Source organism: Molossus molossus, unplaced genomic scaffold (genome assembly GCF_014108415.1).
Source record: "Molossus molossus isolate mMolMol1 unplaced genomic scaffold, mMolMol1.p scaffold_m16_p_1, whole genome shotgun sequence".
Classification (NCBI taxonomy): Eukaryota; Metazoa; Chordata; class Mammalia; order Chiroptera; family Molossidae; genus Molossus; species Molossus molossus.
In genome coordinates, this window is record NW_023425344.1 from 213,409,742 (window position 1) to 213,422,687 (window position 12,946).

Below are 12,946 nucleotides of genomic sequence, written 5' to 3' on the forward strand. Positions count from 1 at the left end.
CAGTGCTAGTGGGAATGCAAAAACAGTACAGCCAATATGAAAGACAGTTTGGTGGTCTTTTTTTTTACAAAACTAAACATATTCTTACCATACGATCCAGGAATCACGATCCTTAGTGTGTGTGTGTGTGTATAAATTAGTTGAAATTTATGTCCACACAAAAACCTGCACATAGATGTTCACAGCAGCTTTATTCAAAATTGCCAAAACTTGGGAGCAACCAAGATGTCCCTTCAGTAGGTGAATGAAAAAACTGGTACATCCAGACAACAGGATATTATTTACCACTAAGAGAAATAAGCTATTAAGTCATGAGAGGATACAAAGGGACTTTAAATGCATATTCTGAAATGAAAGAAGCCAATCTGAAAAGACTACATACTGTATGGTTCTGAGTACACAACATTCTGGAAGAGGCAAAATTATGAAGACAGTAGAAAGATCAGGGTTGAGAGAGGGAAGGATAGATATATATAGCAAAGAGTAAAACTATTCTGCATAATATTATGATGGATACATGTAATTATACATTTGTCAAAACCTTTTATTTATTTGCACAACATCAAGAGTGAACCCTAATGTTAACTATAGACTTTGGGTGATAATGATGTGTCAATGTAGGCTCATCGATTATAAGAAATGTGCCACTCACCCTGGCCGATTTGGCTCAGTGGTTAGAGCGTTGGCTTGCGGACTGGAGAGACCCCGGTTTGGTTCCTGCTGGGGCCCGTATCTCGGTTGCAGTTTGGCCCTGGCCCTGGTTGGGTGGGGTGGGTGGCAACCACTCGATGTGTCCCTTTCGCGTTGATGTTTCTGTTTCTCTCTCTCTCCCTCCCTCCCTCCCTCCCACTCTATCTGAACAAAATATCAAAAAGTGTTCTCGGGTGAGGATTTAAAAAAAAGGAAAGAAATGTGCCAGTCTAGGATGTTAGTAGTAGAGGAGGTTGTGTATGCGTGCGATCAGGGGGTATATGAAGACCCTCTGGTACTTTCCACTCAATTTTGCTATGCATCTAAAACTTCTCCGAAAAAAGAAAGATTATTTTTAAAAGGTGTTCAATATTAGACATTAGGAAAATACAAGGTAAAAAGCCACAGTGAGAATCCACTATATGCCAACTAAAATACTGAAATTAAGAAGGAGATTACGGCTAGTGTTCAGGAGCTCAATGGGCAGTGCTGTGCACTAGGAGATGATCCAAGTTTTGCATCAACTTAAATTTGCAGGTGAGGGAAGAGAGAGGCCGAAGGAGGATCCAGTTCCTCCGCTAACCAGATTGCAGACGTGCTGTGATTTTGCCTGATTGGGTGGACTGGGGTGTGCTGGGTAAATGAGGTTCAGAATTTGGAGTGGAACAGACCTGGGTTCGAACAGAGCTCTGTTACTGGGTGGCAGTGAGATCGCCTAACACGTCCCCTGGGACCCTCGGTCTGCTCTGTCCGCCAACAGCTGAACAAGGCGACCACACTCGGCACGCCTGCGGCCCCGCGCCCTGGAACCCGAGGCCGGGATGGGCGCCGCGCCGACGCCCCCTGGCGGCAGCCGCCCCCCACCCCCCGCTTGCCCGCCCGCCCGCGCCCAACGCTCCGCTCCGGGACGCCCGCGGCAGGATGCCCTGCGTCCGCACCCTCCTGGGCCTCCTGGCGGCCGTGGCCGCCGGTGGCGCCGTCGCCTTCCTGGGCTACTGTGTGTACTTCGACTGGAAGCGGCGTGACGACCCCGCGTTCAAGCGCCGCCTGCGGGACAGTGAGTGCGGCGGCGGCGTGGCCGGGGCGGGCCCACGGGGCGAGGCGGGGCCGTGGTGCCCCGCTGTCGGGGCCCACGGGGCGCACGCTGGCCTCGGGATGGCTCCCAACCAGCACGTGCCGCGTTGTGTTTGCAGAAAGAAGAGCCCGGCAGCAAGGGGCTGACGACCCGGGCGCCCAGGTGAATCCGGTCCCTGGCTGGCTCTTCCGAGCCCACGTCGAGTTCAGGTTTAGGACCATTTGGGGTTATGAACAGGCAAAGGAACAGGTGCTTTTCATTGGAAGCAGGCAGAGGAGCTTTTGCCTTCCCAGAGCCGCACCAGACACTTGGAAACCCAGGCCGGGCCATGGCCTCCCACACCGCCCACTTCTGGCGCGCAGCGCCTTTCTTCCAGCTGCGGAGCGAACGCATCCTCTTTTTCTCCAAAACTGATTTGATTAGCCGTGTTTAAAGTTATCAATCACAGTCATCTTGGTTGGCCCAACCTAACATCAGCTTTAAACGTGCTGCTGAGAGCCCTGCCCGGATGCTGCGTCGGTCCGAGCATTGCAGGTTTGATCCCGGCAGGGCACGTGCAGAGTTAACCAATGAACGCATGAACAAGTGGAACAACAAATTGATCTGTCAAAATAAAATTTTAAATGTGCTACTAAGAATTCTTAGGTTCTTCTATGAACCTTCAGGAGGAATTAGGTCTTAATCTGTATATTCAGTTGATTAGTCAACACCTATTTGCCACCCTTGTCTTCCTAGCTGTGGCAGAAGTTAGTAATAGAGGAAGAGTAACTCCCATGAAACAAGAGCCCAGAGAAGGGAGAGAATCATTTTCAGAGCAGAATTATCATTCATAAAGTGTTCTGCTTACCTGTTGCTGCTTTATGCATAGTGGCTTAAAACAGTATGTCTATTGCTCCTGCATTTGCGATTTGAGCAGGGCCAGGTGGGGATAGCACCTTTCTGCTCCACTCAGCTTCAGGCTGGTTGACTCCAGGGCTAGGTGCTGGGTCATCTGAAGGCTCACTCCTCACATGTCCAGTTGATGCTGGCTGTCCATTTAACCAGGGCTGTTGGCCTGAACATTTACACATTCCTCTCCATGTTGCATGGTCTTCCTCACAGTGTCATTGCTGGGTCCCAAGGGGCAAGCAAGTGTGTGTGTGTGTGTGTGTGTGTGTGTGTGTGCACGCGCGCGTGCCCAACACTTCTGCAGCATTGAGGTCTGCTCAGTTTTAAGGGAAGAGGAAATAGGCTCCCTCTCTTCATAGAGGCAAAAGGTTCCGGAAGTGGGACTGGGAATATCGCTGTGGCTGTTTGTGGAACATGCAGCCCTTCACAGAAGACTTTGGAGGAAAGGTAGCACTGAACCAAGCGTGGAAGGATGTGTTAATGTGGGTCCTGGTTTCAGGGGAGACAACATTCAGGGCAGAGGGAACTGCACCGTTACTTAAAGGTGCAAAATGGGGGTCTGACAGGTCTATTCAGTAAATCAGTTTGACAAAAGAGTCCGAGTGGGGAGTAGGAAGTAAGGTTGGAGAGCTAAGTAGGGATCACATTTAAGGAGGTTAAGGGCTTCAGATTCAGTGGTGGAATTGCTGAAGATTTCTGAGCAGGCTTTTTTTTTTTTTGAAGAAGAAGAAGAAGAAGAGAAGAAAAAAAAACCGTTCAAGGTTAGATTGATCGGGCAGGAGTGTGCTAGGTGGACTGGAGCAAAGGAGAAGCTATTGCAGCCGTACACATGAGGGTTAATAGAAGTCCTGAGCTATAACGGTGTCCATGGTAACTGGTGATGAGGGCTGTGAGATAAATTGTCCAGGAAGAATAGATCATTGGTGTTGATGGAGTAAAGGGTCATGGAGAGGCAGGAGTCAGATTTCTGGGGTTTTAGGATGGAGTCACTTAGAGAATAAAGGTGTAATTGGCATAGTTACAGAAGCAGGACAGGGAGTGTCCACAGAGCTGGACGGAAGAGTTACGATGCTTTTCCTGACCTTTCTCACTGGGGCAGAGCCTGGTTCAGCTCCATATCCCTCTCCATGATTGGTCTTATCCATGGGGGCAGTTACATAGTTTGTTTGTGTGATTATTTGAGTAATGCTTCTGTTTTTTAGACTAAGCTCCAGAAGGGCAGACCTTGTCTGTTTTTTACTCTCCGTTTGTCCCTCCAGTGCCTAGAACAGTGTCTGGTATGTTTTAGGCTCCCAGTAAATATTTGTTGATTATTGTTGTTTATTGTGGGAAGCTTGTGCAGAGGCACAGACCACGAAATTCCAATATTTAAGGAGTGTTGTGGCCAGAGAGAGAGAGAGCTGAGTGGTAGTTTGTTGTCATTGTGGAGGGCTTTGAATGCCAAACTGGAAAGATTGGATATTTTCTTGTGGTGGATAACGTGATGGCGACTTTACTTCAGAGAATGGATGCAATTTTTTTTAAAGGATGGGGTGGAGGAGGGAAGTCAAAGACAGGAAAATCCATTGATGGCAGTGCAGATGAAATAATGAAGATCTGAATTATTTCAAATGAGGAAGAGGCAAAAGCAGAATTTTTCAAATGTTCTTTTATGTAATCTTCACAACTTTGTTCTTCTAATATTTTTTTTATCCTCACCCAAGGATATTTTTGCATTTACCTTCAGATAGAGCAGGAGGGAGAGAGGGAGGAAGAGAGAGAGAAACATGGATGCGAGAGAGACACATCGAGTGGTTGCCACCCACATGACCCCAACTGGGGCCGGGGACAAACTGCAACCGAGGTATGTGCCCTTAGCGGGAACTGAACCCAGGACTTGCTGGTCCACGGGCCGACTCTCTAACTGCTGAGCCAAACTGGCCAGGGCTGGCCTTCCGATTTTATAGCTAAATAAACTAAGGCACAGAGAGATGTCTTTTTCCACCCTTCTGGGGTCTCTCTTCCCATTCACCTTCAGGTCCTTTTAGTTCCCTAAGTATGGCCCACGTCCTGTCTGCATTCGATTTTCCTGGGGCGTTCATTAAAACAGATCATTTGACTCGAGGACCGGACAGTTCTGATTTAGGGGCCAGGGGTAGGCCAGGGACAGCTGTCCCTCACCACTGCTTCAACTTTCGTGGCTTTACTCTGTCATCGTTTTTTCCACCACAGAGTGAAGCCGCCAAGTGGCAGGACGAAGTGGCGAGGGACGACTGTATAAATACAGAATCCTACGCAGCAATTCATTTGTTACGGTAGAGTCTGGAACCGAGGAACCATGATGAACGAGGGCCGACTGTATGCAGAGTTTAGAATTTATAAGAATCACCCACGGAGCTTGTTGAAATGCAGATTCCTGGGCCCTGCTCCTAGAGGTTGATTCAGCAGGTCTAGGTAGAGCCCAAGAAGCTGCAGTTTTTTTTGTTTTGTTTTTTTAATCCTCACCCAAGGATATTTTTCCATTTTTTGTACAGATAGAGTGGGAGGGAGAGAGAGGAAGGGAGAGAGAGAGAGAAACATCGACATGAAGGGACACATCGAGTGGCTGCCACCCACACGACCCAACCAGGGCCGGGGACAAACTGCAACCGAGGTACATGCCCTTAGCGGGAACCGAACCCGGGTCTCTCCGGACCGCAGGCCGACGCTCTAACCGCTGAGCCAAACTGGCCAGGGCAAGAAGCTGCAGTTTTAACAGCTCTGTGAGCTGACTGTGAACACTGCCCTCAGATTTTCACTGTTACCTCATGTCCCTGGAGGCTCCTTCCTTTCTTCACAAGTGACCTCAGATGTACTGCCCTAGACCCAGGGTCCAAATTTCCTCTGCTTGCCAGACTATTGCCTAGGTCAGCGGTTCTCAACCTGTGGGTCGCGACCCCTTTGGGGGTCTCCTAAGACCATCAGAAAACACATATTTCCGATGTTCCTAGGAACCGAGACCCCGCTCCTCCATCCGTCTCCAGGCGGGTCCGCCATGTGCAGATACGCCCACGTACAACATGAGGAACTGTACTAAAGGGTCGCGGCATTAGGAAGGTTGAGAACCACTGGCCTAGGTGCTCTGTTGGCATCTCATCTTAGTGCGTTCAGAAGTAAATTCATCGTCTCATCCCTCGCCACTGCTCCTTCTTGGCTTATTCACAATGCTGTTGGCATCACTAACCTCCCTGCTGTGACCCTGACTCCTCCTGCTTAAATATCAGCCTCATCCTCCACAATCAGTCCCCAATTCTTATTTTCCTGTGCTCTCATCTCATATGCTTTTCCTTATTTCCATTGCTTCCACTCTACTCCAGGTGTTTATTACCTTTTACCCACGTATTATAGAAAGTTCCTCACTTGTCTCCCTGCCTCTCCAATACAGTCTTCCAACCGGCAGCCCTGAATATGCAACTCTTTACAGCAGCTCCTTATTCTGCGGATGGAAGGCCAAACCTCTTAGCTCGGCTCCACAGCCTTCCATGGGTGCCTTCTAAATAGACAGCCTTCTTTTCCTGAATTGGAAACAATATACATAAAGTTCCTGGTCTGCAGCTCCCCGTCAGCAATTGGTAGTTATCATTGTTGCAGTGTTCACCCTCGCATAATCCAGCTAAATAAAGATTACTTGGTTTTTCCCTGCAGTGTTGCATTGCCTGTCCTCTTCCTTCATCAGACTGTCACTGAGCTTCTCCGTATCTCAAATGCTGTCTTTTCGGAGAAAGTTTCCCTGATTCCCCACCCAGATCGAATATCTCTGTACATTGAATGCCAGAGGACATTGGACTTCATTGTTAATGTGTTTTGATCTTAAGCATACTTGTCTTTTCCCTTGGTCACACTTTGGGTTTCTTGGGGATGGGCACAAGGGTCTTAGTCTCCTTCCTCGTCCAGCTCTTCCTAGAGTGGCTTGTTCTTTAGTACTCACTAAGTATCTGTTGAATGAAACCTTTGGTTGTTACTGATCATTAGCATGTTTGCTGATAAAAGCTTAAAATCTGACCCCTTCCCCAGGCTCATCCATTTTTATCAATTGATTGATTGGTTGAGAGAGAAAGATAGATTTGTTGCATTCATTGGTTGATTCTTGTATGTGCCCTGACCAGGAATTGAACCCGCAACCTTGGTGTATCGGGACAATGCTCTAACCAATTGAGCTATCCAGTCACAGCCAGGCTCATCTCAGTTTAAGAACAGAATTTTTGGGAAACAAACACAAAAATCCTTTGTCTATAACGAACTGAAGCTGAAGTGACCGGCAGAGGAGTTGATATTTTTGGCTAAGGGTTGCTCTCTCTACCTTTAAAGACCAGCCCCGGGCATGGTACCAATGATGTGGCATCCTGTGACCCTGGTCACCTTCATGAACCAGGCAGCAGCAAACCACAGCAACATTCTCAACACCAACTGCACTGCCGACTCCCCACCACGCTGTTTCCCAATTAACGTGCAATGTTAATACCCCAGGCAAGAAAATAGTTTCATAACATACAAAGCAACCTTTGTATAGTTAATTATAGTAAGATTTCTGATATGTGTACTTAGTAAGCTGAGTAAAATGTGGATGAGTTATAAGCATCACAACCTAATTTGAATATGCCATGTATTTTTTTATGGCCTGAAATTGTAACTCCATTTTAAGAAATTGGTTTAATATTATAAAGAACAACCACATCTGTCATACTTTGGATTTAGAAAGTAGGTTCAATAAGTGCATTTTAAAATAAAAACTAAATACTTTTGATTATTCACATATTCCTTACATTCATTACTCATTGTTAAATATTTTGTGGATCTTAGTTGTGGGATCCAGCAAGGAATGAAAAATTGCAAGAACTTTTCCTGCAAGAGATACGAATGGGAGAACTTTGGTTATCTAGAGGTAAGAATGTAAATATTCTTTTATAAGCAGTATTTATGATCATTTTTGTTCAGTTGATTGGTATCTGTGTGTCAAGTAACTTAGCTAGCTAGATGTGTCAGGCAATACGCTTCAGTTTCAAGAGAAACTCCCAGCATTTTCACTCCATCACACTGTCCAGCTCCAACGTGCCAGAGTTAGAGTTTACATTGCAGTGTTGGAAGTGACGATGGAGGAGCAAAACCAGATGCAAGAACACCTCATCTGTCGTCAGGTGAAAATTCTAAGCAAATGGATTTTCCAAATGACTACTTGTGTAAATCAAAACTTTAAACATGTTTAACTGCTTTATAAAATGTTTCCTGTCTTCTTATTCTTAGTAAAATAATTATTATATTTTACTTAGTAAAATACTTATCATTATGGCCCTGGCCGGTTTGGCTCAGCTGTTGGAATATTGGCCTGCAGACTAGAGAGTCCCGGGTTCGGTTCCCACTAGGGGCACGTACCAAGAAAAAAAAAAAAAAAAGCCATTATGAATGACCATTCTTGTTCTGTCTAATATAGTGATCCCTATAGGGACTACTCTGCACTGAATAGCCATGACCTGTATTTTGAATGATAATTTATCTCCACCCAATTCCAAATAGATTTGAGAGAAAACACAATCTTGTCAGGTAAAATGATGATAGATAATGTCAGTATTGTATAAATATTGTAAATAATGACCATGTTTTTATTCTGGTGTTACACCCTGGAAAAGAAAAGATTTTTGTTTTTTTGAGGCTTCTTAACTAAGGAGTAGACAATGTTGCTCGATAAATGAGCATTACACCCATTTTTGCATCTTTTTTTCAAGTGTTGCAGATTCCCTTGCATGTCACAATACCTATACCTGTTTTTGCTTCTTTTGTCTTTTTTGAAAAAAATTTGTTTTCCAACCATCATTTAAGAGGGTAGCATCTTCCAGGATTTATAAAGACACAGAGGAATTCCAGTTCCTGGACAACTCATAGGATTTTAACTTTAATCAGTGGCTTAAAACCACGATAAAGGTTCTGAGAAACTAAAAAGTATTACAGCTGCCATGGCTGGGTGGCTCAGGTGGTTGTCATCCCAAGCACTGAAAAGTCTCCAGTTGGATTCTCGGTCAGGGCACAAACCCAGGTTGCAAGTTCAGTCCCGTCAGGGTGCATATGGGAGGCAACTGATCGTTCTCTCTCTCGCTAAAGTCAGTTTTAAAAAAAGAAAAATTTATTTTAAAAAACACTGCAGTCATTCAGAATCATTGCATATTAATCATACTTTGACATTTTAGAATTTTATTCAGTACTGATCTTTTAGGTAGTTTTACAAATGGACTAAAGTTATGTTAAACATTATTGACAAATTGTTTTTGTCACATTAGCTCCATCTACTTGAGAACAGGCAATATTATATCTTTTTCTTTAAATGGCTCAATATAGTCAAAGTATTTTGACTTCATGTATCATTTTCATAAAGCTATAATTTTATTTCTTTAAAATAAACCTTCCAGTGAAATACTTCATCTAATAGCTTCTCTATTGATTTGAGAGAGAGAAGGAGAGAGGAAAAACAAACATCAATTTGTTGTTCCATTTATTTATGCATTCATTGGTTGATTCTGACCAGGGGTCAAACCCACAACCTTGGTGTATCAGGACAATGCTCTAACCAACTGAGTTACCCAGCCAGGAACAAGAAATAGCTTCTTCTTTTTTTTTTTTTTAATCCTCACCCGAGGACATTTTCCCATTTTTTTGTTCAGGTAGAGTGGGAGGCAGAGAGAGGAACAGAGAGAGAGAGAGAGAGAAACATCGATGTGAAAGGAACACATCAAGTGGCTGCCACCCGCACGACCGACCAGGGCCGGGGACAAACTGCAACCGAGGTACGCGCCCTTAGCGGGAACCGAACTCGGGTCTCTCAGGACCGCAGGTCGACGCTCTAACCACCGAGCCAAACCGGCCAGGGCAAGAAATAGCTTCTTTAAATGCCTAAGAAGTTACTAAAAACCCAGCAATGAGGATTTCTTATGTTGAAAATATAAAATTGGTGTCTATAGACACAAAATCATAAGTCCTAAAATCTACGTATTAATAAGGTTTGCTTTGTCTGTGTATCTGGGTTAGGTCATGTCTTTCTCATAGTTTTTAAAAAAATATTTTTATTGATTTTTTTTAGAAAGAAAGGAGAGGGAGAGAAACACTGATGTGAGAGCGAACATTGACCCACTGTCTCCTGCACACCCCGTACTGGGGGATTGAGCTGGAAGCCAGGACCCCTGCCCTGACTGGTAATTGAACCAGCAACCTGTTGGTCCACAGGACGATACCCACCAAGCCATACCTGCCAGGGAATAGTTTTAAGATTAATACAAATCCTTGGGAAGCATTTTTTTCCTGTCCATCATGCACTTTTCATACAACCATGTAGTCTAACCAACAAATGAAAAATTAATTTCCATTAATAAGAATCTAGTATTTTAATTAGAGAAATATATTTTATTTCCTAACTAGTTATATTAAATATATGTCAAATTTCAACTTCTATTATTGCATAACAGCAGAAGAGAGGCAGCATGCTGTAGTCTCAAGGTTCAGAAAATTAGGTTCCATTACTAGTTCTAACACGCTTGAAACCTTAAATCATTTCACTGAGCTTTGCCTGTTTCCCAAAACAAGGAAGTGAGACTGATTGCAGTTTTTATTTAAATAGAAATTCTAGCCCTGGCCAGTTTGGCTCAGCGGTTAGAGCGTCGGCCTGCGGTCCGGAGAGACCCGGGTTCGGTTCCCGCTAAGGGCACGTACCTCGGGTGCAGTTTGTCCCCGGCCCTGGTTGGTCGTGCGGGTGGCAGCCACTCGATGTGTCCCTTCACGTCGATGTTTCTCTCTCTCTCTCCCTTCCTCTCTCTCCCTCCCATTCTATCTGTACAAAATATGGAAAAATATCCTCAGGTGAGGATAAAAATAAATAAATAAATAAATAGAAATTCTATGATTTCTACTCTTCACAAATTATCATTCTTACTTTATAGCCAATCATCCTAAAACTCATTTTAAAACTTTACTTAGACACCCTGGCCGGTTTGGCTCAGCGGTTAGAGGGTTGGCCTGCGGTCCAGAGAGACCCGGGTTCGGTTCCCGCTAAGAGCACGTACCTCGGTTGCAGTTTGTCCCCAGCCCTGTTGGGTCGTGCGGGTGGCAGCCACTCGATGTGTCCCTTTCACGTCGATGTTTCTCTCTGTCTCTCTCCCTCCCACTCTATCTGAACAAAAAATGGAAAAAATGTCCTCAGGTTAGGATAAAAAAACCCAAAAACTTTACTTAGAAAGTTCTTAAATCTTTTAATTTCTCCCTCTGGAGATGTAATTCATGTTACACTAAATCTTGTTTTGACTGACAGTAGAATCAGTTTTTAAAAGTGTCAGCCAGAAAAACAGATGTTTCATCTATAATCTCATCAGTAACACATGTAAAGATAACCTACCTCATGTGAATAGCACACAACCTTTAAAACAAAACAAACCTCAATACCCACCTCCTGCGTACCCAAATTGCAGAAAATGTACATTTTCAAGAACACAGTTTTATTTTATTTATTTATTTAATCCTAACCCAAGGACACTTTTGCATTTATCTTCAGATAGAGCAGGAAGGAGAGAGGAGGGAAGAGAGAGAGAAACAATGTGAGAGAGACACATTGAGTGGCTGCCACCCACATGACCCCAACCAGGGCCAGGGACAAACTGCAACTGAGGTACATGCCCTTAGTGGGAACCGAACCTGGGACTCTCTGGTCTGCAGGCTGACACTCTAACTGCTGAGCCAAACCAACCAGGGCAAGAACAGTTTTAAACAGTTAGAGTCCTGCCTAACGGTTTGGCTCAGCGGTTGGAGCGTTGGCCTGAGGACCAGAGTCCCGGGTTCGGTTCCCGTTAGGGGCACATACCAAAAAAATCAATAAAATAAAGTTAGGGTCCTTACTGTAATTTGGGTCATGGTGACTTGTATTTCAGCTCAACCTCAGTGAATCCAACTGGCAGCTCAACATTTCCTCCCACCTTTATACCCTTTATGAGATTTGCTTACATAGCTTTTACCTTGATATGCTTTTAAGTTTTAATGAGTGATGCTTTCTCGATAATTTGTATAATGTATAGTTTGAAGAACATTAAAATTTTGCTTTGAACATATCAATTTGTTTCAGGAGAGCACAGAATGGGTGTTGAACATCTCAGCAATGCCCTTTCAGTGTGTGGGCAACCACGGGAACTTCTGAAGATTTTTAAACACACACTCCCTCCCAAGGTATTTGAGATGCTGTTACACAAAATTCCCCTTATTTGCCAGGTGAGCACATATTTAATTATCTCTGTGAAATGGGCAAAATAACCATTTTGGGCTTGTGAACATAGAAATAGCAAAGTAGGTGTGTGAATGGCTCAAAGATTTAATTGAGTAAATTCTCTGAAATTTTTTATTGCCTTTCTTGCCTTAACATGAAACAGGCCAGTTCATGTTCCTTTGGCTATAACATCTGCATCTTTTGTTGAGAAGTAGATGTTTCAGCATGTCAATTTTAAAGATAGCATTGTTAACATTTTATTTGTCTTTGTACTTTCAAAGATATCAGTTATTGATGGACTGTAATGTCAATGGAGGCCTTTAAGTTAAATGATTTTGTTATTTAAATGACCTAATGGCTTAAAAATTAGATGTAACATAGAAAACAGTAAATTATCAAAGCAGAACACTTCCAATTTCCATTAGTATGACAAAACATAGATATCACTTTGGTAAATGTAAACATATAGGCTAACTAGTGTTTTCTAAAGTACAACTTGAAGATTGATATCAAATGAAATCTGTTCATAAGCTAATTATTAATAGGTAGTAGTCCACTTACATTTATCAAGCTGCTTAGTGTGCATATGCATCCACTAGAATTTCCTAAAAATGCATGGGTTTATTGTAGGGTTCGTTTAGCAATAAGACAGTATTTTAACTTTGGGTTCACTTTTTATTACACTGATCACGTCATGGCTGAGAATACAGTTTTTATTGGTCTGACTCAGAATCATTCATGTTAGACTCTCAGCTTTTGAACGAAACACACACTCCACTAGAGTGTAAGTCAACTTTTAAACATGCCCAACCTAGTCTCAGATGGGTTGTTTTCCTGAAGATATGTGAAAATGTAGCTAGAATAAGAAAGTGTAATGACCACCCTGATGCAAGGGAAGCAAGAAAAGAATTGTGCATTGAAATGATTAGCAAGTAACTGTTTTATGTATTTACCAGCAATTTGAGGCAGACATGAATGAACAGGAATACTTGGAGGATGATCCTGATTGAAAAACATTTCAACGTATCCACATTCCAGTCAGAATA

The 12,946-nt window shown here is 43.6% G+C and overlaps 1 protein-coding gene across 1 annotated transcript; it reads left to right on the forward strand.

The window, feature by feature from the left end:
* Positions 1–1,611: 1,611 nt before the first annotated feature.
* On the forward strand, positions 1,612–12,932 carry TOMM20L (translocase of outer mitochondrial membrane 20 like). The gene is made up of 5 exons (XM_036257218.1): positions 1,612–1,747; positions 1,884–1,927; positions 7,472–7,553; positions 11,763–11,905; positions 12,857–12,932. The coding sequence occupies exons 1-5, from the start codon at positions 1,612–1,614 to the stop codon at positions 12,908–12,910; spliced, it is 459 nt and encodes a 152-aa protein (XP_036113111.1). The 3' UTR covers positions 12,911–12,932.
* The last annotated feature ends 14 nt before the right edge of the window (positions 12,933–12,946 follow it).